The sequence below is a fragment of the Amblyraja radiata genome, chromosome 11 (genome assembly GCF_010909765.2).
Source record: "Amblyraja radiata isolate CabotCenter1 chromosome 11, sAmbRad1.1.pri, whole genome shotgun sequence".
NCBI classification, from domain to species: Eukaryota; Metazoa; Chordata; class Chondrichthyes; order Rajiformes; family Rajidae; genus Amblyraja; species Amblyraja radiata.
Window position 1 is genome coordinate 24,433,449 of NC_045966.1, and position 27,639 is coordinate 24,461,087.

Below are 27,639 nucleotides of genomic sequence, written 5' to 3' on the forward strand. Positions count from 1 at the left end.
CAGTATTTGATATGGTGGGGGTGGCATGGCTCAGGGCCTTTCCATAAAGATTGAAAGCTGTAGATTTCCATGAGAGGCCTTATTCCCAGTTCACACCACAACATTGGTACTTGCTTTATTTCTGATTTCCAGCATCTGGATTTTTGTCTTGTTTTTCTGTCAAATTCATTTCACTGCACTTATATGTGTATGTGATGAATAAAACTGTTTGATTGATTGATTGATTGATTGATTGATTGATTGATTGATTGATTGATTGATTGATTGATTGATTGATTGATTGATTGATTGATTGATTGATTGATTGAAGTGAATGGCAGGTTCTCTTCTGTCTCCAGTTGATAAATGTAGGCACTTCAAAATCAACCCTGCCAAGAATAAAATAGAGGTATACAATCCCGAGCATAGGAGATGGTAGCTTACTAACGTTACAATTCTTAGTATGTTTCCATGATCAAGAAACATTCAGTTTCAATACAAAATTACAAATGCTACACGAATAGTCGGGAATAAGAACAGCAAGTGCTTATGTTCTGTTTGAGCAACTGCCACTTAAAATGGTGACCTTGTGGCGTCAGCTTATGGTCAGGCCACTTACAGTCGAACCCTCGTCAGTGGTTACGAGGGCTGTCATGTGACGTCATGGGTTTAGGGGAGTGTCTTGCTATATAAGTGGATCTCACCTTGAGATCAGGAGTCGACAGGTAGCTGAGGTCGAGGCAACACCCTCGCTCAGCTGCAGCAGCAATGACTATATGTTAGAGAACCAAACTTACATGTACATCAACCATGTAATGTCTGAATTAAACAACTGTATGTTCACCGCGTTTGGTGCCGCTACATTGGTGACCCGCGACGATCCAAATTGGGATTTTGGATTTCTCCCGATGCATGCAGCCTCGGGAGACCTGATGTCTGCAGCCGACAGTCCAGTCCTGCTGAAGGACGCTGCTGCCAACCCGGCCCTACCGTAATGTATGCTGCCGGTGACCACCTCAACCTCCCCCTGTGACTGGTCTCAGCAGCCCAGGCTGCCCGGGTCGATGGCCGCAGTTTGGGCCTTGTTTGACGGCCGCCAATCTCTCCCGCATGGTCCGCCCGGAGCCGACCACCAGGGCTGAGAGGCCGCGGCTACCGTCACTCCCCCACCAGCCGCCACTCCCCCACCAGCCGCCACTCCCCCACCAGCCGCCACTCCCCCACCAGCTGCTGCCCACCAGCGCTGAGAGGCTGCAGCTGCCATCGTTCTCCCACCAGCTGCCACTCCCCCACCAACTGCTGCAGTAGTTGCGAGTTTAGCAGCCCCCAGCATCACCGCCACCTGCCCGCCAGCCCCGGGAGTGGGGAGAGAGCAGGCACGCCCATTCCCCGCCGGCCGTTGCTCAAGGTCTAGCCTCCCAATTGAGCAGACCTACCTGGGGCGGCTGCCTTTTGCACCTCACTGGCACGGACCCCGAAGATCCCCGGGCGCTGGCTGCCTGTCCGGTTGGGCTGTGGTCAGCCCAGCAGCGGGGTGGAGCCTCGGCCAGTTGTGAAGGATTCCCTGGTGATAGCGCAGCCTGTCTACGAAGACATCGGCGATGGTGGGTGGAGTCCCTACCTGCAACTGTTTGTTCACCACGTTTGGTGCCGCTACAACCTATATATTTTTATGAGGCACCACCTTGTAAGTTTCAAGTGTGTTTCAGAGTAGAATTTATTTACAAATCATTCTTCCAGCATTTTCATTATATCTTCAGGGATACCTTACTATATACAAATAAACTTAAACCATTGACATCTAATCACCTATAACCTTACATCATCACTTGCAACTCCGCAATCCTCAATCCTTAAATCTCTGTATTCCTCCAATTCTGTACTCTACCAGAATTGGAAGAATTCTACCCAATTTTCATTGCTCTGATATTGGCTGTTCTGTCTCTGTTGGTCACAGAGGAACATCCAAAAAACTAGTAATATTCTCTTTTTTAAATAAATGCAACAAATTTCCTTCTGAAATTTACTACTGAATTTTATTTTATCACTGTTGGTGTCAGGTCATTCAAGATCTTAACAACATGCAATTTCCCCCAAAAAAATCTCCTGTGAGTGTGTTGCACACAGCTGGACAACACATCCAAAATGTTAGTCTGAACCTGAAATCTTGTGTCATATTTCTGAAAACAGTGACATCTAATTATCAACTACATTAAGCTGGGGATTTATTTGTAATAAAATTGCTTAAAACTTTTTTTCTGTGAAAAAAGTACTGTAAAAATTACTTTAATAATGGTAGCCAAGATGTCTATGAGCAGGCTTCATGCAATGCAAAGTTAATAATAGTTAATTTATTGATACCTTACAAACATTCCAGTGCAATATTTCACCTGTGAACACTTATATTAGCTTAACTAACAGCTTCAATAGAGATGCCATTAATCTGTAAAAAATGCAGAGAAGATTTAAGATGTTGCCAGGATTTGAGGGTCTGGAAGGTAAAGGTTAGGCTGGCTTGGACTATTCCTCAGAATGCAGAAAGCTGAGGGGTGATCTTATAGAGGTATATAAAACCATGAGGGGAATAGGTTGAATGCACAGTTGTTTACCCAGAGTAAGGGAATTAAGAAGCAGAGGACAACAGTTTAAGCTGAAACGGGAAAGATTGAATAGAAACCTGAGGGACAACTTTTTCACTCAGAGGGTGGTGGCTGAACAGAATAAGTTGTCTTTGGAGATAGTTGAGGTAAGTAATATAACAGCATTCAAAAGTCACATGGATACATAAGGGTTGGCGGGAAAAGGGGCAAATGCGGGCAAATGGAACTAGTTTAGATGCATGGACGACTTGGGCCGAAGGGCCTGTTTTCATGATGTATGATTCTATGACATACCCATTGTAATGCACAGATGTCAACGCTTGAAATGAGCTGACTCGTGCACTGCAGTGTCTGATAACCACCTGGTTGAAGACCAACATAAAACACTTTGGCCATGTAGGTTGACAATTTTGGAGAGTTTCAGCTGTTTTTTTCCTCCACTATGCTCATTACATATGGTAAGCAGTTTTAGTTTCCAATATACCAATTTAGGAAAGGTACGCCTGCACACAGTGGGCAACTGAACAGTTGTCATTTCAGTCCCAAAATTATGGGACAGAAAATTGATTTCAATCACTTGCACGCTCACCCACTCAGTGAGTAGGATTTGTGATAAAAGCACAAAGAGATCCTGCACACACATGCCTTGCTGCCTGTGGAACCGTAAGGCTCCTGTGATATATTCAGATCGGGAAGCTGACTCTACCTGATAACCTTTCACAAAACATTTTCAGAGATGGAAAATATATTAAATTGTTTTTAAATTGTTTGTGATTCATGCTCTAGTACCTACTGTCCATTTCAAGTTTTTATTTTATCTGAATTGCCTTGATTATTTATTTTTAATACTTCTTCGCACTTTTTCAGATCTTGGCACCGACTATCTTTAAGGAGCTCATCTGAATCATCGTGACTCCAGCTGGAAATGTCAGAACTGGTAGGAAACATAGAACATAGAATAGTACAGCACAGGAAAGGGCCCTCAGTCGACAATGTCCGTGCCAAATATGACACTATTTTAAACTAATTTCCTCTGCCTGCATGTGATCCATATCTTTCCATTCTTTGCATATCTATATGCCTGCCTAAAAGCCTCTTAAATGCCCCATATTGTATCTGCCTCAACCACCAACCCTTGCAGCACATTCTAGACACCAACCACTCTCAGTGTAAATAACTTGCTCATACATCTCTTTTAAACTTTGTTCAATTCATCTTATAGGTATTTTCTTTAATGTTTGACATTCCGGCCTTGGGTAAAAATTTCTGATTGTCGACTATATTTCTCATCATTTTATACACAGGGTTCTTCCAATTCCCAGACATTTTGCCAGCTTTGAAAAGAAAAGAAAATTTAATTTCATGCTTCACTTCATCTTTTGGAGAGCAAATCGTACCAAAAGCCGACCACCGGTTATCTCAACTTTGCCGGGTCTGACGGGACCCAGCATTGAACGCGAGACTGAAACATCAAGTGACATAATGAAATCACAGAATCAGTGAAAGATTGCAGCATGGAAGGGGATAATTTGGCTCATCAAGTACATACCGACTCTGTGTAAGAATAGTTCAGCAAGTCCCACTCCCTAGTTCTTTTCTCTAAAGAAGGTGAGGAACATGGTGCAAAACGTCATAGTATGCAGGGATGCATAACTGGAGTACTGACTGAGGAAGCAGCCTACATCCTGAAGAATGGGTGCAGTACTGATTTTAATAGTGGAGATTCTGTTTCTGACACATCTTTGCGGCTCCTCTATTTTTTCATTGCAATCTTATTTTATCAATCGGATGCAATCAAATCTGTTTTCTAATCAAGTACAGATAGGGATTAACTCCCTTCCACCTTAAAAAGACACTGCACCGGATATGAACTCTGGAAAAGAATCTTGCCTATGAGGGATACCTATTAAAAACATTGATACTACAAAACAATTAGCAGGAAGCATCCTGGAAGGCAATTTTGCCACCCTGGGATCAACAATAATTTAATTTTGTTGACGTGGGGTCAAGCATGTGGGTGTGGAGCTACATTAAAAAGGTTGATGACAACAGAAAATGCTAGACATGGATCAGGCAACATCTGTGGAAAGTGAAAGAGAGTCAAAGTTTCAGGAAGAAAAGCATTGTCAAAACTGGGTGGAAATGGAACTAGTGCACTTTAAAATTCACCATTAAAGCTGTGTGAAGATTGCCTCAAGCAATTTATAAATGCCCTAACCTGGTGCTTTGACCCCTGTAACTTATGATTCAAGTTAAACAGGGTTCCCTCAGGATGCAGACACTTCAATGCTACAATTTACGCAAGTGGGGTCAAGTCCCAGCGCTTAATTTAGGCAACATACATTGACATCTACAATGTAGATCCAGCAGGGGTTACTCATGAAGACATGGTAACTCCTCTGCAATGTTAATGGTGTGTAGTGAGAAGAATGATGCGTAGAAGACAAGTACAGACCTAATGACCAATGACCATAAACATATTCCTGCAGATGTCATCAGAAGTTGGCAATTTTAAAGGTCATAGTCAGGTTCTCTTGCCATTAGTATCAATGAAAGTCTGAGAGAACACAATTGTTTTCTCTATTCTTTTGATATAACTGGTTTACAGAATAGTTTCACAACTCCTTAATCAATATTAATGCAGGCTTTTGAGTAACTTGAATTACTTAATTAGAAACTTGATGTTTTTTCAAAGAAGATCAGTTTCACTTAGACAGTTTGGCACAGTTAGTCACATTGACACAACTTAAAAAATGGCAGTAGATGTTTAACCTGGAATAGAACAATTTTGTGCACATTTCTGGCTGTCTTAGCACTTACTTGACCATTTATCTCTTAATTTTTCAACAGGATTTCCATTTCCATTAATACTTTTCTCCAGCTGTACAATGAGTCACACAAAACTCATTGATCTTTAAAAAAATTAAATTTCTTAATATTTGCAGAACAATCAAATGTTATTAATCCTGTTTCCATTAAATCCATATGATTTAAAGGGCCAACACTTAGCAATGAAGATCCCTTTACATTTGCTGTTCTCATTGAGATCTGTTGTCTCAAAGATAGCCTCAAATGTGACTGCAATTTTCTGCACCTGCCCATGGTTATTCTCAGCTTCAGAATACTGATCTCCACACATCTCATGCTTGCATTAAGGAAGTTATCCAAACTACATGCTCAAGGAGAGCAGGCAGAGAATGCGCGGGCATTCCGAACGGCTTCCCCAGTGTAAAGATATTCTTAGAATGAATTCAGGCTTTTACAGCAATGTACTTCCAAGAACACCAGGTCTTAAGCTTCCTTGTACAAAGAACATGTATCCTTCAGGCACTACGTCTCACCAGCCTGTCCACATCCTTCTGACTTTCTGGAGGCATTCTTTAAACCTACTCCCTTATGGCAGCATCGATTCATACAGTGACCACAGTCCCCAATAGGTGGAAGCGCTTTGCTCACCTTGCAGTACGTTCTTTATAACCTAGCTGTAAAGATCACCTGGGCTACATGCTGACAACTGCAAGAAATTGGAACAAATCAATAGGGAACACAGCACTGAAACTTCAGTATAGCCCTACACAAAGAAAACTGTTTTTGTTCTTCTACAAATAGCATTCGGGGGGGCCAGAATTATTATTTTTTGACAGGAAACACAATGTGAAACGATTGCTAAATCTTTAACTGGATGTGTTCTGTCTACCCTTGGAAAGTGCATTAACATTGCAGGTCATTCAATCATCATCAAATCCTTTAATGAAGATTGCTTTCCAAGGGAGTTAAACTCCATGTTATTAACAAAGCAATCTCATTCTACATTATTTAAGGGAGATTGTTTTAACTGTTCATATATATATCACAGGTGTTTGCAGGTGCAGTTGCAGCAAATGTCTAATTTCAATGAGGAAGTCCTTAAGGAAATGCAGAAATCTCTCGCTTCATTCAAGAATTATACCCGCCACTGGACAAATGTCAGAAGCGTTGAAGTAATAATTAAAGTTGATGTTCCTTCATCTTGTGTCACAGTCTTTGACACATAAATACTCAAGAAAGCACAGTATAAGTTCAGTTATCATTATTAAAAGGGTGGCGTCAAGGAAATAGCATTCACTAAGCACAAGAAGCGCAATTGTATGCAGATGCCGAGAAGTGGGTTCAGCTCTGGCTGAACTATTTCTAATCTTGTGATGTGGACTCAATAAGAAGATTAAAAGGTTTATTGTTGAAGCACTGAACTCCAAAATGGCAGACCTGGGATTCAATCAATATTGTATTGATTAATGTAACAACCTTCTTACACAGTATATTTCATCGATGTGGCACCTGACGCAATTCGCACACCCAGCATGCGTGTGTGCTCATTTTATCATGCTGAAATCATAACTACACATGAAAAGTCAAGCAACTTGAAGCTATTTTTTTTGCCTTTTTAATGCAAATGTTAATGGGGATGAAGTTTGGTTTCCAATGAAAATGAAATGTGAGTGTAAATTGTGTTGCCAATTTACTGCCCTTGTTTGTCATCTTGATACTTTGTACAAAGCCCATTTCCATTCAAATTATGCAAGAAAATTGTGACATTCCTGTTTATGTTATTGTTTCACTCTTTTTATCTCTGGGTAAAGTAATGAAAATTCCCATGATCTTCTATAATAGTTCATCAACTTATTACCGCTAGCATTACTCACCGTGCACAATGTGGACACTTAATCAATAAACTTATAAAAGTCTCATCTTGTTTTTATGTGTGTGTGTATGTGTGATTGTATTTTCGCCAAAACAGTACACAATAGCGTGAACATTTTTTCAGAACCTTACTCAGCTTTTTCCCATCATCGATGTAATGTTTCCTTCAGATTTGATGTTATATTTCACGTTATTGACATTTCAAGGTTTAAAAAAAGCTAACTTTAACAAGATTTTTACTGTTAAAATCCTTCCTGCCAGCTTCCAACAAACTTTGATACAAAGTTGCAATACAGGAACACTCTGTGCTTCCACCATCACAGTCCTCCACCTGACATTTGCAACAATGTTGCCATCATACAACACTTACTCCAGTTGCTGGGAGCAAGTGGTTCAGCAGGAGGGGGGGGGGGGGGGGTCAAGGAAAGAGCGTTCACGTCGCGGCCCTGTTTCAACCAATCTTTCCACCACCACGCACAAGACGCACAAGAAGCGCAAGACAGACACCATTGTGCAGATGCCGAGAAGAGTGTTCAGCTATGGCTGAACAACCTAATCTTGTGTGTGGACTCGATAAGAAGAAGAAGAAGAAGAAGCAGGAGGGTAGGGTGAATTGGTATTGTAATTAGAAGTGCTGCGGCAGGCAGGGGAAGTCCAATTGGATTTTTTTTAAAGTCCAATGCTGGGGGAGGCAGGGGAGTGGTGGAATCTTACGTTGGGGAGCAGGTTGAGTTGGGGGACCACGCCTCCCGTGGGGGCTATGGGTTAGTGGTGGAATATTGCGTTGGGGAACGGGTTGCGTTGGGGGACCAGGCCTCCCATGTGACAGGGACCCAATGGGTCCCAATTGGTCTAGTGAAAAATAAATCTGTTAGCTTAGGAAATGATTTGCATTCCCACTCTTTCTGCACTGACTGCTATTACATATTGAGTATAAACTACCAAAAAGTTAAAATACAATCTTCCCTTCTTTATCTTGGACAGTTTCTCACGATCAAGGATGACTTCCCTTCATTTTGGTTTTCTAAGTTTGTAGATGAGTGATCAGGTGAACGTGGGAACTGCGGACTCTTCCATCGATGGGGTAACAGGTGTACAATAGAATGGGGGGGGGGGGGGTAAGGGGTTTGAGGTGATTAACTCTTGTTACTTATGCACAGAGCCTGTGTACTCCCTTTGCATGGATTTGAAAGAATCACACAATCTCCTTCTAAACCTTGAGTGATCATGGCACAAACACCATGAGGAATCAACGGCTTTGAACATGTCACTGAATCTTTCCCTCCGCCTGCTTGGTCGTTTGTACCCATGACAGTTCTTGAATAAAGTGTTCAATTTGGGAGTTTGGTCTCAAGCTCATGAATGACATTAAAGCCTGCCCCACAGAATTGACCAAGTACAGTGGCTTGCAAAAGTATTCATACCGCTTGAACTTTTCCACATTTTGTCACGTTACAACCACAAACGTAAATGTATTTTATTAGGTTTTTATGTGATAGACCAACACAAAGTGGTGCATAATTGTGAAGTGGAAGGAAAATGATACATGGTTTTCAAATTGTTTTACAAATAAAAAACTGAAAAGTGTGGCGTGCAAAAGTATTCAGCCCCCCTGAGTCAATACTTTGTAGAACCACCTTTCGCTGCAATTACAGCTGCAAGTGTTTTGGGGTATGTCTCTACCAGCTTTGCACATCTAGAGACTGAAATTTTTGCCCATTCTTCTTTGCAAAATAGCTCAAGCTCAGTCAAATTGGATGGAGAGCGTCTGTGAACAGCAATTTTCAAGTCTTGCCAGAGATTCTCAATTGGATTTAGGTCTGGACTTTGACTGGGCCATTCTAACACATGAATATGCTTTGATCTAAACCATTCCATTGTAGCCTTGGCTGTATGTTTAGGGTCGTTGTCCTGCTGGAAGGTGAACCTCCGCCCCAGTCTCAAGTATTTTGCAGACTCTAACAGGTTTTCTTACAAGATTGCCCTGTATTTGGCTCCATCCATCTTTCCATCAACTCTGACCAGCTTCCCTGTCCCTGCTGAAGAAAAGCATCCCCACAGCATGATGCTGCCACCACCATGTTTCACAGTGGGGATGGTGTGTTCAGGGTGATGTGCAGTGTTAGTTTTCCGCCACACATAGCTTTTTGCATTTAGGCCAAAAACTTAAATTTTGGTCTCATCTGACCAGAGCACCTTCCTCAACATGTTTGCTGTGTCCCCCACATGGCTTGTGGCAAACTGCAAACGGGACTTCTTATGGTTTTTTTTCAACAATGGCTTTCTTCTTGCCACTCTTCCATAAAGGCCCGATTTGTGGCGTGCACGACTAATAGTTGTCCTGTAGACAGATTCTCCCACCTGAGCTGTGGATCTCTGCAGCTCCTCCAGAGTTACCATGGGCCTCTTGGCTGCTTCTCTGATCAATGCTCTCCTTGCCCGGCCTGTCAGTTTAGGTGGACGGCCATGTCTTGGTAGGTTTGCAGTTGTGCCATACTCTTTCCATTTTCGGATGATGGATTGAACAGTGCTTCGTGAGATGTTCAAAGCTTGGGATATTTTTTTATAACCTAACCCTGCTTTAAACTTCTCCACAACTTTATCCCTGACCTGTCTGGTGTGTTCCTTGGGCTTCATGATGCTGTTTGTTCACTAATGTTCTCTAACAAACCTCTGAGGCCTTCACAGAACAGCTGTATTTATACTGAGATTAGATTACACACAAGTGGACTCTATTTACTAATTAGGTGACTTCTGAAGGCAATTGGTTGCACTGGATTTTATTTAGGGGTATCAGAGTAAAGGGGGCTGAATACTTTTGCACGCCACACTTTTCAGTTTTTTATTTGTAAAACAATTTGAAAACCATGTGTCATTTTCCTTCCACTTCACAATTATGTGCCACTTTGTGTTGGTCTATCACATAAAATCCCAATAAAATACATTTACGTTTGTGGTTGTAACGTGACAAAATGTGGAAAAGTTCAAGGGGTATGAATACTTTTGCAAGCCACTGTACATCAAGGGGTTTGTTCCTGGGTATGCTGGCCTGGGAGAGAACACTGATATTGGTTAAGTTGTCGTCCAGTGAATTTGAACGATTTGGTGGTAGTGTATCATTACTGTTTATTAAGATTCCTAATGTAGGTAGTCCATGTCTCAAAAAACCTGCAGGAGAGCAGGGATCATTGCTACGAGGAAGACCTTGAATTTGTGCATAGTCTTGAGGAGTTGACCTTCTAATATGTTTTTTCTTAAGCTATCAAAAGCTAAGCTGAAGTTGTATTGAAGGTAATGGTGAATTTCATCATTAATGTCTGCCTTGCTGAGAGGTGCCTTCCTGTGACATGGGAAGTGGTTCATCCTTTCCTTGATTTTGCCATGAATCATTATTGTTAGAGGATAGTGTAGAGCTGTGCGAGCAGGATGGAAGAGGACTTTTGTCCTTCAAATGATGAGTAGCAGGTGCATGCTCTAATATCCTTCAATGACCAAGTCAATGATGTCTTGAAACTCAGCCTCTGTGCATGTACAATCCTGTAAGTTATCTACATAGTGCAGCTCGACTACTGAGGAAAGACACAAATGCTGGAGTAACTCAGTGGGTAATGGGCCTGTCCCACCTAGGCGACTTTAGGCGACTCCCAGGGACTAGTTTTAATGGAAGACACCAGGCGACAACCTACGACAGCACCTACAACCACCTCTGACAACCTTCGACAGCACCTATATCCACCTACGACAATCTACGACAACCTACGCCAGCAAAAATTGTCGCCACTGTCACGACAATATTTCAACATGTTGAAACTTTTGTGGCAGTCGCCTGTAGTCGCCCAAAAAATCACCTAAGTGGGACAGGCCCATTAGGCAGCATCTCTGGAGGAAAGGAATAGGTGACATTTTGGTTTAGAACCTGAAAGATAGAGGTGAGAGGGAGTGTGAGTGAAATCCTGGAGGCGATATCAGGGCCGACAACAGGTGACCTCAGGAAAGGTGAAGTCCATATTGGCACATTATTAGCTGGGGAAGAAGTGCTAACAGCAGGGATACAAGGATGCGAACACTGGAATTAGTAAGGTGTCTAGGGTAGGGCACCTCCACGATTCCCCCTCCCCACATCTATCTTTCAGTTTGAAGAAGGGTTCTGACCCAAAACCTCATCTATTCCCGAGATGCTGAGTTACTCCAGCATTTTGTGTCTCTCTTCGGCATAAAACAGCATTTGCAGTTCCTTCTTACTCATTTCAACTACTAAGGTACAAATTACATTGGTTCTAGAGTGCAGTTACAGAAGGTTGAACAATTTCAAATTGGTTCAGTCAATTAGCTTTATTTCCTCCCTGCAAGGTGATCAGAATGTATGGGAAAAAATCGGATTAATGTAGTATTAATGTAAATGGGTGGTTGAAAATCAGTGTGAGCTCAGTGACCAGCAGTGCCAGTTTCTGTGCTCTCTCTCTTTCATGCTACATTGGAGGGTCACATTGTGGTGAAAAAGTCTAAGAAAAGTGTTGGGAAAATAATGCTGCCTTGTATAAACATTTAATATGCACCACGTCATTAAGGCGCTATCCTGTTCATTGAACCAGATAATAATAGGTAATATGTAGGAAGGAGCAGCAGATGCTGGTTTAAACCAAAGATACACACAAAAATCTGGAGTAACTCAGTGGGTCAGACAGCATCTCTGGAGAAAAGGAATAGGTCACGTTTCGGGTCGAGACCCTTCTTCAGACTGAGAAGGGTTAGTCTGTCAGTTAGTCTGAAGAAGGTTCTCGACCCGAAACATCACCTATTCCTTTTCTCTAGAGATGCTGCCTGTCGTGCTGAGTTACTCCAGCTTTTTGTGTCTAAGAACAGGTAATCCCTGCGACCAGAACCAAAGGATTGCTTCAATACTGAAACCTTACATGTCAATTGTTATACTGAAGTTTACATTTGGATTTCATATTTTGTTGAAAATTTTAAATAAACAGGTTTATTGGCAGAACAATTAGACAATGGACAATAGGTGCAGGAGTAGACCATTTGGCCCTTCGAGCCAGCACCACCATTCAATGTGATCATGGCTGATCATCCCCAATCAGTACCCCGTTCCTGCCTTCTCCCCATATCCCCTGACTTCGTTATTTTTAAGAGCCCTATCTAGCTCTCTCTTGAAAGCATCCAGAGAACCTGCCTCCACCGCCCTCTGAGGCATCGAATTCCACAGACTCACCACTCTCTGTGAGAAAAAGTGTTTCCTCGTCTCCGTTCTAAATGGCTTACTCCTTATTCTTGAACTGTGGCCCCTGGTTCTGGACTCCCCTAACATCGGGAACATGTTTCCTGCCTCTAGCGTGTCCAAGCCCTTAACAATCTTATATGTTTCAATGAGATTCCCTCTTATCCTTCTAAACTCCAGAGTGTACAAGCCCAGCTGCTCCATTCTCTCAGCATATGACAGTCCCACCATCCCGGGAATTAAACTTGTAAACCTACGCTGCACTCCCTCAATAGCAAGAATGTCCTTCCTCAAATTAGGGGACCAAAACTGCACACAATACTCCAGGTGTGGTCTCACTAAGGCTCTGTACAACTGCAGAAGGACCTCTTTGCACCTATATTCGATTCCTCTTGTTATAAAGGCCAACATGCCATTCGCTTTCTTCACTGCCTGCTGTACCTGCATGCTTACTTTCATAGACTGGTGTACAAGGACCCCCAGATCCTGTTGTATTTCCCCTTTCCCAACTTGTCGCCATTTAGATAGTAATCTGCCTTCCTGTTTTTGATACCAAAGTGGATAACCTCACATTTATCCGCATTAAACTTCATCTGCCATGCATCTGCCCACTCCCCCAACCTGTCCAAGTCACCCTGCATTCTCATAGCATCCTCCTCACAGTTCACACTGCCACCCAGCTTTGTGTCATCTGCAAATTTGCTAATGTTACTTTGAATTCCTTCATCTAAATCATTGATATATATTGTAAATAGCTGCTGTCCCAGCACCAAGCCTTGTGGTACCCCACTAGTCACTGCCTGCCATTCTGAAAGGGGCCCGTTAATCCCTACTCTTTGTTTCCTGTCTGCCAACCACTTCTCTATCCATGTCAGCACCTTACCCCCAATACCATGTGCCCTAATATTGCCCACTAATCTCCTATGTGGGACCTTATCAAATGCTTTCTGAAAGTCCAGGTACACTACATCCACTGGCTCTCCCTTGACCATTTTCCTAGTTACATCTCCATTAAATTGTGCTTTCTTCTGTAATAACCATTTAAACGGTCATTCATAAAGATTACAAACATAATTGAGAACAGATTAGACAGATGAGGTTAATAGGGGAGTTACGTCTGTTTACCTTGTCTCGTATCTGTTGTCGTACTTTTTCCCTTTCCGCTTCCATTCTAATATGCTTTTGCTTACGTTCATCTTCCTGTTGATTAAGGGCCTCTTGTCTTTCGTCTTCCTTCTTCTGTGCATCTGGGTCTTTCTCCTCATCACCCCCCAGCATCTTCCCCATGTCTTTGGTGGCCCCTGGGTGAAGTAATGACATTATATTATAGTCATGGAGAATGCTAAGAATAAAACCATTCCTTTATTTTGTTTTATATTTTGCACATGTCAGATATGACTAAAAAATCCTAACTGCGCATAATCTCTTGATGTGGTTCTATAGGAGTCTGGAGATGGATTAGGCCACACTTAACAATGGAAGCACTTATGCTATTTTGAAAAAGTTTGTGTCACAGCTAAATTATTGTCAGATAGATTTGTTATGTTACAGTTGGCGAGGGATAAAGTCCAGTAAAGCACCAGTACTTATAGGGATATAGTTTAACATAAACACAGACATTGTGTTTGGGCAAAAATGATCTTTGATAAGGTGGCTGAACTATCAACTGTGTCTTTCTGAAAATGTTGCACTGAGAGTAAGAATTTCATTGTTCGGTTTTGGAACATACTGTATGACAATGAAACATTTGTTTGTTTCTTGATTCTGGAATGAAGATTGGACTGAGGGCTTGCTTGCATAGGTAGCAATGTGGGGTCCTTGGTAGGTGTGCTCCACTTCCCTTCTTCACACAGCAAATTAAGATGACATTTGCTAGTGTCTGGAGGCTAATCCACTCAAAGTTGTATATCTTTCTTTCAGATCCACCATCTTTGACATTTGACATTTTGTTTCAATCCTGCTTCAACAATGGCATGTTTCCCATTTGTCACAGTGGAACCACCATTCTTCACCAGAGACAAGCATACGTATCAAATCTTCTTCTGAAAGTCACTACGGAATTTTCTTTTACCACTATTTTTGTGTCAGGTCATTCAAGAACTTAACAACTTGCAATGTACCAAAAAATAGCTCTCCTGTGAGTGAGCCATTTGAGGCAAAGGTTTAGTCTGATCCTGGATGTTGGTATATATTGTCAGAAAGCAGACATCTTATTATCAAACTGCAGTAACCTGGGGATTTATTTGTAATATCATTGCGTAAAAATATTTTTTAAATAACATTATTTTTCAGTGAAAGAAAAACTGGACAAATTTACTTTACGACAGACACAAAGTGTTGAAGTAACTCAGGCAGTAGCATGTCTGGAGAAAAATGATGGGTAACATTTCGGGTCAGGACTTTTCTTCAGACCAATATTAAATGCACTTTTAAGTCTACAGAAGGGTTCTGACCCGAAATCCTTTTTCTCCAGAGATGCTGCCTGAACCATTGAGTTATTCCAGCACTTTGTGTCTATCCATGGTATAAACCAGCATTTGCAGTTTCTTCCGACACTTAATTTACTTTAATATTTTCAGCCAAGAAGTCTATGATTAAGCTTCATGCATTGCAATGTTGATAATAGTCAATATTTTTGAGACCTTATGAGAAATTTTAAACCCAATATTTAATCCGTGAACATTTGTATTTGCATAACTTTAACAGCTTCAATAGAAAGCTTCAAAAAGGTGCCATGTTTACACATTTTACTATCGTTTCAATATTATGCTTATTCCTAGAATCAAATCACACATGCGGGGTTTAATCAAGACCAGTTGCCAGAGAAGAATATGTTATCGTTCTTGTATTGTAAGCTGGCACTGTGAGAATGAAGTAATATTTAAACACTGTAACGTTATTGGTTTGTACATTTTTTCTGAACTTCACTGCAGTAACAATGTGAGCTCCTTTATCAAAGGTTGCTTTTACAGTTCAGCTGAGTATTCATAGGCACAATCTAACTGTACTCCTTCCATGTATTAGTGTTTAGGTGGTGCCGTTAATTTTCCAGTAAATTGGTTGCATTCTAGGTCCTCCTTTAGCCCTGCCTCTCAGTGACTCAAAAAGTATATAACGTATGTACACAAAATTGCTGGAGGAACTCAGCGGGTGCAGCAGCATCTATGGAGCAAAGGAAATAGGCGACGTTTCGGGCCGAAACCCTTCTTCAGACCGAAACCCTTCTCCAGCATCTGCAGTTCCCTTTTGAACACAAGTATATAACGTATTCTTGTCCTTGATTGTCAAATAATTCATCACTACCTCCTTATCTCAACTTTTGTGGTCTCATAGAGCATAGAATATAGAACAGCACAGCAATAGGCCCTTTGGCCCACAATGTCTGTACTGAACATGATGCCAAAACCAACTCTTATCTGCCTGCAGATAATCCATATCCCTCCGTTTCCTACATATCCACGTGTTCAGCCAAAAAGTATCTTAAATGCTATTATAATTTTTGCTTCCATTGCCACCCCTGGCAGCATGTTCTAGGCACTCACCGTCCTTTGTATAAAAAACTTGCCTCGCACCTCTCATTTAACTTCGCTCCTCTCACCTACAAGAATAAATGTCTCCATATATTGACCAGTCCAACACACGTGCAAGCAGACCTCACTCATTTATTTTGGTTTTTAACTTGAGAATTTGAATAATCAATTTTTGAGTAAACATTCAAATAATAAATAATTGTCCTGAGTTTCACAGACTACCTAAGTTCATATTTCCCAATGGCATTCAATTTATCTTTTCAAGTCAAGTTGAGTTTGTTGTCATATGCACAAGTAGGTGGGGTACAGGTACAAATAAAACCTTGCTTGCTGCAGAAGCTGATCTTTCTGGCTGAAATGGTCATCAGGCTAAGCAGCAAGGATCCATGTGGCATGTGGCTTACGAATTGCATACTGATTAGCACGATTTAGCCATGGAAAGCCCAGTCCATAAAATAACTATGAAAAATATTTGATGGATAGCAAAACCCCACCATAAGCTTTACATTTAGCTGTGAAGGCATTTCAATCTGTCTGAACGTTTTCATGGAATAAACAAAGAAAAAAATGGAAAAAGTAAAAGCACCAAAGACTTTGAAGTAATTAAAGCATTGTCTATACGTAAACATTTAAAATAAATTTAACGTTCTTTATTAATTTTTCTAACTTCACAATCCTCATTCAAACACCATGGCGCTGTGGCACAGTGGTGGAGATGCTGCCTTGCAGGGCCAGAGACCCGGGTTTGATCCTCACTACGGGTGGTATCAGTACGGAGTTTGTATGTTCTCTTTGTGACCGTGTGGGTTTTCTCCGGGTGCTCCAGTTTCTTCCCATATTCCAAAGATGTGCTTATTTGTAGGTTAATTGACTACTGTAAACTGTCCCTAATGTGTACTATAGAACAAGTGTATGGGTGATGGTTGGTCGGTGTGGACTCGGTGAGCCAAAGGGCTTGTTTCTTCACAGTAGCTCTGAACTAAACTAAACTAAGCTAAACTAAATGAATTGCCTGTTAAATCCTGTACCAGGTTTAACCAGGTTGAGGAACCTAGAGCAAACTCCCCAATATTAACACTGGGGAATCTCACCAAGGTCCCACTACTCTTTTAGACTCCATGCCAAGTGCAATAAGGGGGTCCTTGTTCATCAGTCACTGAAAGTAAGCATGCGGGTACAGCAGGCAGTGAAGAAAGCTAATGGCATGCTGGCCTTCATAACAAAAGGAGATGATTATAGGAGTAAAGAGGTCCTTCTGCAGTTGCACAGGGCCCTAGTGAGACCGCACCTGGAGTATTGTGTGCAGTTTTGGTCACCAAATTTGAAGAAGAGGCTCCACAACTGACAACCATGATTTTTGTCTGAGGTTGATGGATAATCTATGTTTGGTCTCTGGAATAAGCGGAGTTCCAGATACTATTTTGGGCTTCCAGTGAATGGAGTGAGCATAGTACAGGTACTCCATGTGTAATATAAATGTAACAATCGAATCAGCACTTTTGAAGTGTGAAATATTTCACTGGCCCCCATAATAATCCTCTCTCCCTTCCACCAAACGCTAAGCCTTAGCACTGCAGTATTTTTTCCCAGTACGTGAGTGTTACCCTACCAATTTGAATCTATGATTTAACAATCAGATTCTCTCTTCCAACTGAGCTTATATGTCACCATAATGTGTCTAGCAAATTAAAGCAATTCTCTGATCACAATGCACCATCTGTGGAAATGGACAGAAGTGGCCCCTACATTCTGATTGGGAATTATTTTCCACTCATTCTCTAATCTCTGTGATTAATGCCGATACATTCTTGATTGTGTGTATCTTTTCTTGTGCTATCGCCAGTAATGGGACCAACATTTCAATGTAAAAGTCCAATTTTAACACATCTTGACGCTTGGCGTTTAACAAGTATCCTCCAAATTGAGAGAAAAAAAGTTTATTTTTAAAAGCCAATTATATTTTGAGGCACTTGATTTAGGGGTGAACAAATTCAGTCTTTTGCAGTCTGAGCTCAGCCCTGCTAAACTGGCTCAAAAACACTGAAGAACCATTAACCTTTGTGTTAGTTATGACTCAGACTGTTTTGCTTGGAAAATGGGCAATTGGCAATAAAACTGGAGTGGTGGATAATAAATTCTTCTGCTCTGTCCTTTGTATGGCTTATTTGTGAAGCGAGGTCACCTGCTTTTTCCAAGGGTTTCCATCATCTGTGGAAATTCAAACTGTAACAAGCTAAGCTATAACTATACGATCGTGACCCAGGCTCACTTTCTCATTTATTTCCCTTCATTATTTTCTGCATGGTGTATGTTTTTCTGTTTCAGTTTATCTTTGCCTTTACCCAGAAGTTAATAAGCCACCGTGTACAATCCCATCAGTGGAATCACCTGGTGACATTGAAATCTTCACACTGATCAATGAGGTTTTGTTTTGATTTTGAAACTTTAGCATCTTACCACGTATACAGGGATAAATTGTTGCTCATGAAGCAATCTGATTAATTCTAGGGCAAGGTAGATTCATACATGGGGACAGCTTGCTATATGTGGATTAGTTTACCAGATCTCCAATAGTTCTTAAACTGGAAACATTAACCTCGTTTGTTTTTCTTTCCCAATGTACTGCTGATTATAATGAATATTTAAGTGGAGTTTTATGATGGACAAGGGGACATTGAGCAAATTAAAACATTTGGCTGCACTGTGTATTTTAATTAATTCTCTCTCTATGACATAAATGGGAGCCAATTTCCATCTCCCAACCTCACTATTTTTCATGGTGAACAGGCAATAGCAGGGATGAAAATTATAATGAAAGGTTGCTGATTTTTTAATAGGCCTGGGCTTAAGTGGCCAGTCTGCCTAGTTGTGAATCAATTTTAATCCTCTCCATTTCATAAGGTTGACAAGGAAAGCAACCCATTTTTAGTGGTATTTAAAATCACACAAACCTGCTTTCATGATTGCTGTAAATAACTGGCAGCTGCATTATTTTAACTTATCAATAGGTTTTAAATATATAATTTGTTTTTGCTTTTAATGGTTTGACCATCTTCAAACATTGACAGTGCCTTGAAACCTATGAGCCCAAACTTGTGACCTTCATGTATTCCAAAGTGTCTTGGAAGTACAAAATCACAGAATTGTAATGATACAGAAGGAAGACATTTGGCCCATGTTGCTTCCTGGTAGAACCTTTCTGTTTATCCCATTCCCTATTCTTGCCCCATAACCTACAAATTATTTTCTTTAAATTTAATTTAAATTCCTTTTGAAGGGATTGATTGCTTCTGTTTTTTTCATACCCTTAAATAAATTATTTTCAGATCACTACTATTCTCTGAGTAAAGAAGTTTTATTTGAATAAGACATTGGTGAAGCCACATTTAGAGTATTGTGTTCAGTTTCGGTAACCCCATGTTAGGAAAGATGTTGTTAAGCTGGAATGGGCACAGAAAAGATTTACGAGGAGGTTGCCAGGTCTCGAGAGGCCTGAGCTCTGGGGAGAGGTTGAGCAGGCTAGGACTTTATTCTTTGGAGCGCAGTAGGATGAGGGATGAGCTTATAGAACTGTATAAGATCATGAGAGGAATAGATAAGGTAAATCCACAGAATCTTTTACCCAGAGTAAGGGAATCCAGAACCAGAGGACATAGGTTTAAGGTGAGGGTGGAAAGATTTAATTTGAACCTGAGGAGCAACCTTTTTACACGGTGGTGGGCATAATGAATGAGCTGCCAGAGGAAGTAGTTGAGGCAGGTACTTTCACAAAGTTTAAAAAACATTTTGACAAATACGTGGATAGGGTGGAGTTAGAAGGATATGGGCCAAATGCAGGCAAGTGGCCCATATGGGGTAGATGGGGTATGTTGGTCGGTGTAGTCAAGATGGGCTGAAGGGCCAGGTTCCACGCAGTATGACTCTAAAGGGGTTGTCCCACTTGGGCGACCTAATTGGCGAGTTTAGAAGAGTTTAGGAGAGTTTGAAAAAATGTCATGTTGAAGACCTCCTTCGACTATGTAGAAGACCTCCTTCGATCTCTTTCGACCTCCCTTCGACTGTGATGTAGACTATCTACGACTACCTTTGACGACCTTCGATTACCTTCGACTACCCTCGATTACCCACGACTAACATGCCGACCTACTACGACTAAACCTACGAGTAAAAAAAGTATCGATTTTTTCCATGGCAACCTTCTTTTATCGCGGGCATGTTTCAACATGTTGAAAAATACGCCGCAACATAGCTGAGGCCTCGAATACACGGGGACTACTCTCGAGCATGAAGGAGAGTTACAAAGACCTCCTACGACCTTGTGTATTAGGTCGCCCAAGTGGGACAGCCCGTTTAGGCTCTGTAACGTAATGCTCCCCCTTGTGTCTTTTCAAACCAATTTTTGTAATCAATTTGTAGTCAATGCTTATTATTACCTTCCATACGTGCACATTTTGTTGCATCTGCAAATTTAAAATTTTACTCAGCACACTTACATTTATATATAATTAAGATATATTAAAAATCAATGCTCACAGCACCAACTCTGGGGAAACACCACCGTTTCACATTTTCTGGTCTGAAAAACAACCACTTACCACAACTTTCTGCTTTCCGAATTTAAGCCAATTTCTCATACATGGTGTGAGTGAGCTTTTAATTTCATAGACCTCAAATTTGCAAACCAGCTTTTGTGTGGGATTTTATAAAAGAGCTGCTGAAAATCCATATGGATGATACTTGTTACATTCGCTTCCACAACTGTCCTTTTTTAACACATCAAAAGATTCAATCACGTTGTGGCGTCTCCCAAGGGCCGGGCCATCCCAACTACCAAACCCCTCGGCACGGGAATGGTTGAGTCTAGAGGCGGCCCTTAGCTAGAGGGATAAAAGGCAAGGGTTTGGGTGCCATCTTCCTCTTGCGCACTTCTCTGATACCAAGAAGGACATAATTAAAGGTACCTCCCGAAACACCTGGCTCCTCGCTTTCATTTCGGGACTTACGCCCCACAACGTTAGTCAAACATTTTTTTTGTATTTAACAAATCTGTGTTGGCCGTCCCTTATCAGCTCTTACCGGCAAGTGCCTTTGCAGTTTTGCTTGATTCTGGAACTGATATTAAACTGGTCTGAAGTTGCTTAGGAGACCTTTACTCCCCTTCCTGAAAAAGGCTATTAGAATAGCTATTTTCTAGTCCTGCATCACTCCACTATCAAGAGAGGATTGAAAGATTGCGCAACCACCCTTATCTCCCGAACCAACCTACAAGGTATCCGAGCAAAATAAGATCTTATTTACATTAAGCGAAGCTAGCCTTTCCTTTTCCCTCCATCAATTTATTTCTACAACCTCTAATTATACTAAGATTTTGGAAGAAATGTACTTGGTAAAGACTCATTTAGTATCCTTACCATGCCTTTCATTACTTCCAATCGGCTCCCCACTTTCTCTGAACACCCGCTAAACTATTTACATGTCTGTAACAGACTTTTTGATTTCTTTTTTATATACAGTCATTTTCATCTGATACATTTTCCTTGATTGTCTTATTTTCCCTTTCATAGAAACATAGAAAATAGGTGCAGGAGTAGGCCATTCGGCCCTTCGAACCTGCACCGCCATTCGATATCATCATGGCTGATCATCCAACTCAGTATCCCATCCCTGCCTTCTCTACATACCCCCTGATCCCTTTAGCCACAAGGGCCACATCTAACTCCCTCTTAAATATAGCCAATGAACTGGCCTCAACTACCTTATGTGGCAGAGAATTCCACAGATTCACGACTCTCTGTGTAAAAAATGATTTTCTCATCTCGGTCCTAAAAGACTTCCCTCTTATCCTTAAACTGTGACCCCTAGTTCTGGACTTCCCCAACATCGGGAATAATCTTCCTGCATCTAGCCTGTCCAACCCCTTAAGAATTTTGTAAGTTTCTTTAAGATCCCCCCTCAATCTTCTAAATTCTAGCGTGTACAAGCCGAGTCTATCCAGTCTTTCTTCATATGAAAGTCCTGCCATCCCAGGAATCAGTCTGGTGAACCTTCTCTGTACTCCATGGCAAGAATGTCTTTCCTCAGATTAGGAGACCAAAACTGTACGCAATACTCCAGGTGTGGTCTCACCAAGACCCTGTACATCTGCAGTAGAACCTCCCTGCTCTTATACTCAAATCCTTTTGCTATGAATGCTAGCATACCATTTGCTTTCTTCACTGCCTGCTGCACCTGCATTCCTACTTTCAATGACTGGTGTACTATGACACCCAGGTCTCGTTGCATCTCCCCTTTTCCTAATCAGCCACCATTCAGATAATAGTCTACTTTCCTGTTTTTGCCACCAAAGTGGATAACCTCACATTTATCCACATTATACTGCATCTGCCATGCATTTGCCCACTCACCCAACCTATCCAAGTCACCTTGCAGCCTCCTAGCATCCTCCTCACAACTAACACTGCCCCCCAGCTTCGTGTCATCCGCAAACTTGGAGATGTTGCATTCAATTCCCTCATCCAGATCATTAATATATATTGTAAATAGCTGGGGTCCCAGCACTGAGCCTTGCAGTACCCCACTAGTCACTGCCTGCCATTCTGAAAAGGACCCGTTTACTGCTACTCTTTCATTCCCCCTCAGCTTTTTCTGTGTAGCTTACTTCTCATTGCAGTTATTCTGACAGATTTTCTTTTACCTTCTGTCATGCAAGGAGCTTTTGCTTCGGTTGTACTTTTCCCCCTTGAGTGAATATGTCTTACCTCTTTAAAATCTACCTGTTCCCTTGGAGTTTTATCCAGTATTATTTGGTCCCATCTTTACCTAGAAATGGCCCTTCTTAATTCACTTTGGTTAACCTTGCCCCAATTTAAAAGTCTCCTCTGAATTTCTTCTTCTTCTTCTCCATTATTAAGCCAAGCTTCATGATTTAACAATCACTGCTCCATAAGTGTATGCACACTAGCATGCATTCATCTAAACCGTCTTATTTCCTGGAATGAATCCAACATTGCTCCTCCTTACTGGGTCAGAAATATCCAGAACATTAAGAATGTTCTCAGAAATTATTTCAGCAAATCCCCTTTATCTTGTCCTTCTCTTCCTGTAATATATAAATGTTGTGTAATCAACAGCCACACTGCAATGTGGTTCTGTTCCCACTTTTCTAGCAGTTCCCATGTCTCTTCCACCTTGCCTCAATCCTCAAGGAGACAAGGAGGAACTTCTTTAGTCAGAGGGTGGTGAATCTGTGGAATTCATTGCCACTTAAGAATGTGAAGGCCGTCAATGGATATTTTTAAGGTGAAGATTGATAGATTCTTGATTAGTACAGGTGTCAGAGATTATGGGGAGAAGGCAGGAGAATGGAGTTGCAAGAGTAAGATAGATCAGCCATGATTGAATGGCGGAGTAGACTTGATGGGCTGAATGGTCCAATTCTGCTGCTAGGACTTGTGAACTTAAAGTTAAATGGTTGTGACTTACTAGATACGGACACCAACCTTGCCAAATACAATACTGTGTGCCCATTCTCTGCTCATAATATTGATAACAAAATCATACAATTGAGAGAGGTTTTGCAGTAGGATTTTTCTAATCTATCATAAATTCATGGTGCTTATAAACCCAGCAAATGTCTCTGAAATGTCACCACTCAAAATTAGTTTGGATCACAAGAATCAAAGCGATTGTCCACAGGCTGTGCAATACATGCCACACATGCAAAGTAACCCTTCTGCCTCAGATCTCTGGGTGGATACTTAATTTTGTTGAGGAAAAAAAATCATTTCAGTATTCACAATTAACACCTTTGAAATGACCAGAAAACCAGAGTGTTCTATAATATGTGGGAGGATGAACATTAATTGGCTACAACGATCTAGCTCAGGGATGGAATAAACTCTGTTACTTGGTCTCTTCAGCACAGGTAACTCAAGTTAATTATAACAGAACCATGCTGTGTGCGGAGGAAGATAGAGCCAACTAACATATAATGGCAGAAAGTTTGACAGTGGTTATATTAAGAATTCACAATATTATCCGCCTTGTTTCAGCTATCTTAATTTTATATTTTAATTAAAGCATTACATTATATAGATAATCTTGGTGACATTGCAATCAATTCTGTGAACAATGCATGCAATTTAGTAAGCAATAATATTTTCGTCTGAGTAAGGGTCATTAAAAGAAATGTTTCTTTGTTGCCTGACTTGCTGAGCACCCGAACATTTTCTGATTTTAACTTCATATAATTAATTTAATGAGTTACAGATTTTCCATGCTTATCTGGATAACTTTTACAGACAAGCTGTGGAAACTATTGAAATATTTATGCTGTGTTGCTAGTGTTCCTGCATCCCTTTTATTGAAGTTACAATGGATAAGCTGAGCATCGCAGGGAGTCCTGCTTTTTATCTTAAAAGGCACTTACACAGAGCAGATGCTGGAAGTGCATTGTACTTTCCAAATCATGGTGATTCAGGTTTGCCAGGGATACAATAATATCGAGGTCAAGCAACACTTTGCCTAAGATGTGAGACCTATTGAAGAAGGATGGTTCACAGCATTCCTATACAGTGTATGCAAATTAAAACCAAATTTTAAACCACCTAACCTGATCTGAGAGGGTAAGCTGTTATAATTCGAGAAGAGCAGTTAAATCTTAACCAATATCTTCATATCATTAAGATCATAGTCTGTGGAGAACTGTACACATATCACTTGTTACAAATAGTTTTGGTTTGGTACAATATTACTCAATAATAACCACACCCAGTACTGCCAAAATCGCATGTGTCAAAATAGTCTTACTATGATCTTGATTAATATCCCAGAATATTGCAGAATCTTTCAGTTACATTAGCACGATATGTTTAACATCTTGCATTAGCATGTCCAATATTTACACTTAAATAATTTAAAAATCTTAGCATCCTAATGACATTAGGATATGTTTCCATGTAAGGCATTAAGCATTAGCAACTCTCCTAATCAACACAGCCATCATAGGGCAACTAAAGCTTCTCCACTGCAGTCCAGTATCCTATATTATTTTATTGCTGCTTCATAATACAATTAATGCAAACTAGTGACCTAAAATTCTTCTTAATAATCACATTATTTTATCTGAGAAGCCAAATGATTTACAGTCACTTTAACGTTAATAGTGCCACTAAAATATTACCATACAAGAAATTAATGCAGTAATATGTGCATGCTTCTGGAATGTGAATGTGAGCAGCTTAAGTCTGCATAATTCCATTCATTCCCCATGACTGGTATTAAAGAATGGCCAAAGTTATATGCTGGGAAGCTGCTATTTTTGTAAAGTCCTCTACCTTCATTATGGAAACCATGTCCTGATTAAGGAAACTGACAATTTAAATCGAGCATTGCAAAAATTCAATGTCCATTATATTCCATTGAAGCATTCTATTTCCTTCTCCCTCATTAATAAATTTCATAAAGGATAATTAAAAATCTTCTATTCCCAGAAAGTTGAGAGTGCTACCATTTGTAATAATGTGAGCCTAACAGCATTGATGAATTTAAGGGAGTTAGTTATATTGGCTGATGAGGATGGTGGTGTTGTATGACTGAGCTCTCCCATGAGAAAACTTCTTACCACTCTCAGAACCATAACATCACCACTTAACATCAAGTCATCATTTCCCATAAAGCTACAGCCCTTCTTTCCAATGGAGATCCTTCCTCCATTTCCCCACTGCACAAACTGCAGCACGTCTGGCCTGCTTATTCTGTCTGCAAGATGCACAAGCAGAACCAACCTGAGAGATCCACTGTTACAACCCATTCATGGCCCAGAGGACTTATTTTCCTACTGTATTTATTGTCTAGTCTTTTCTTACTCATACTGTGACTTTTGATGCCCTACTGAGGGCACATTGCAGATTTTTGAGCACTTTCCATCTGGTTGTCAGGTTGCAAATAATCAGATTAATTTGCCTGTTTTCCAAATATGTGCTTATATGAGGACGTATCCACTAGAAGAATACATTAAGAAATCTTAGGCATCTTACAGAACTTGGCATGTATTCATTGATGAAGCAGAAAATTAAGCAGCTAATGTATTGATTTCCCGATATGCCCTTTCAGGATGCACGGTTCCTTGGAATATAATGGCAGACTAGTTCCTATCCATTTGATGTTCTCTAACTGTGCCATTTCACCATTTATGCATGCATTTTGTGACAACTTTCTTTATATCTCCTTAGGAATTATATTTATGTGGTATTTCTTCATTGCCCACTACAATAATGCATGTTTTCATTCACTCAAAGAATGTGGACATTGGTGACATTCCTAGAATTGAATGTTCATTTGTAGCTGTCTTTGAACAGCATCAGCCCATTGACTGGTTACACTTTCAATGTGCTGTCGGTAGGGATTCTCTGCATTCGGACCCATTTACAAAGAAGTATGTTTATTGATTCTCAAATTATGATGGACTGATTGGATGGGAACAGTTAATGGTGTACACATTCGTCTTCTGCCTCTTGTCCTTCATCATAATCATAATCATATTTTATTAGCCATGTATGTTTTGCAATTTACGAGGAATTTCATTTACCATACAGTCATACCAATAAAAACCAACAGATCACACAAAATGCATTTTAACATAAACATCCACCAAATTCCTCACTGTGATGGAAGGCGAAAATAAGTTTAATCTCTTCCCTTCTTTGTTCTTCCGCGGTCAGGGGCCTCTAGCCTTCCATTGATGGGACGATCTTGGCTCCCCTAGTCGGTGGCATTTGGGCCCTCGCGTTGGGGCGATCAAGGACCTGCATCGGGGGGGATCTCAGCTCCCCCTTGCCGGGCGATCAGACCACGGGTCAGGGCTGGTCGAAACCTTCTGCGTCATTTGGAGCTCCCGACATCTAGTCTCTACCCGAGACTGCGAGCTCCTCGATGGTGAGATTGGAGCATCGATCCCAGGCAAGGGATCGGCTCCAATGGTAAGTCCATATCCCCGCGGTGGAGCTCAAAGTCAATCCCGAGTATGACCGCCAGCTCCATAATGTTAAGCCGCAGAGCTATTGGAGATACGATCCAAAAAACAATTGCATCTCCGGCAAGGTAAGAGATTGGAAAAAAAGTTTCTCCCAACGACCTCCCCCACCCCCCACATAAAACAAACCAGAGAACATTAATACAAACTTTTAAAACACACTAAAAATAACAACAAAAAAGACAAAAAGACAGACAGACTGTTGGCAAGGTTGCCACCGTGTGGCGCTCCCTGGTGTTCAATGGTAGAAGATGTCATGGGTTTGGGAGATGCTTAGGGTTGATGGAATGCCAAAGGATTGGATTATTTTGTCCTGGAATGGTAAATATTGTTGCAATTGTGTGGAGAAGCTTAACCCGGTGCAGAAGGTAATCTTGCAGTTGCAGCAGTTAAGTTACTGGTCCATGGTTTGCTTTGGTTATTCTATCTAACACAGATTAATTAAACTGCAAGTATAAAGAGTGGCAGGCATGTTATTTTACATTTTCAGAGTCTGTGAATGATGCTGGGATTTAATTTTGACAAATAATTCAATTGGAAGATCCAGAAAATCTTCCTTCTTATCAAGCCTAATTTTGATCTTATTCCTGA

At 40.9% G+C, this 27,639-nt stretch overlaps 1 protein-coding gene across 5 annotated transcripts in view; it reads right to left on the bottom strand.

Moving 5' to 3' along the window:
* The window catches only part of cplx2 (complexin 2), a 260,458-nt gene that overhangs the window by 12,870 nt on the left and 219,949 nt on the right, over positions 1-27,639 (bottom strand). For all 5 annotated transcript variants that reach the window (XM_033029560.1, XM_033029556.1, XM_033029558.1 and 2 more), the window contains exon 3: positions 13,612-13,787. In XM_033029560.1, the coding sequence (XP_032885451.1) occupies positions 13,612-13,787 (176 nt within the window). The remainder of the gene's footprint in view (positions 1-13,611; positions 13,788-27,639) is intronic.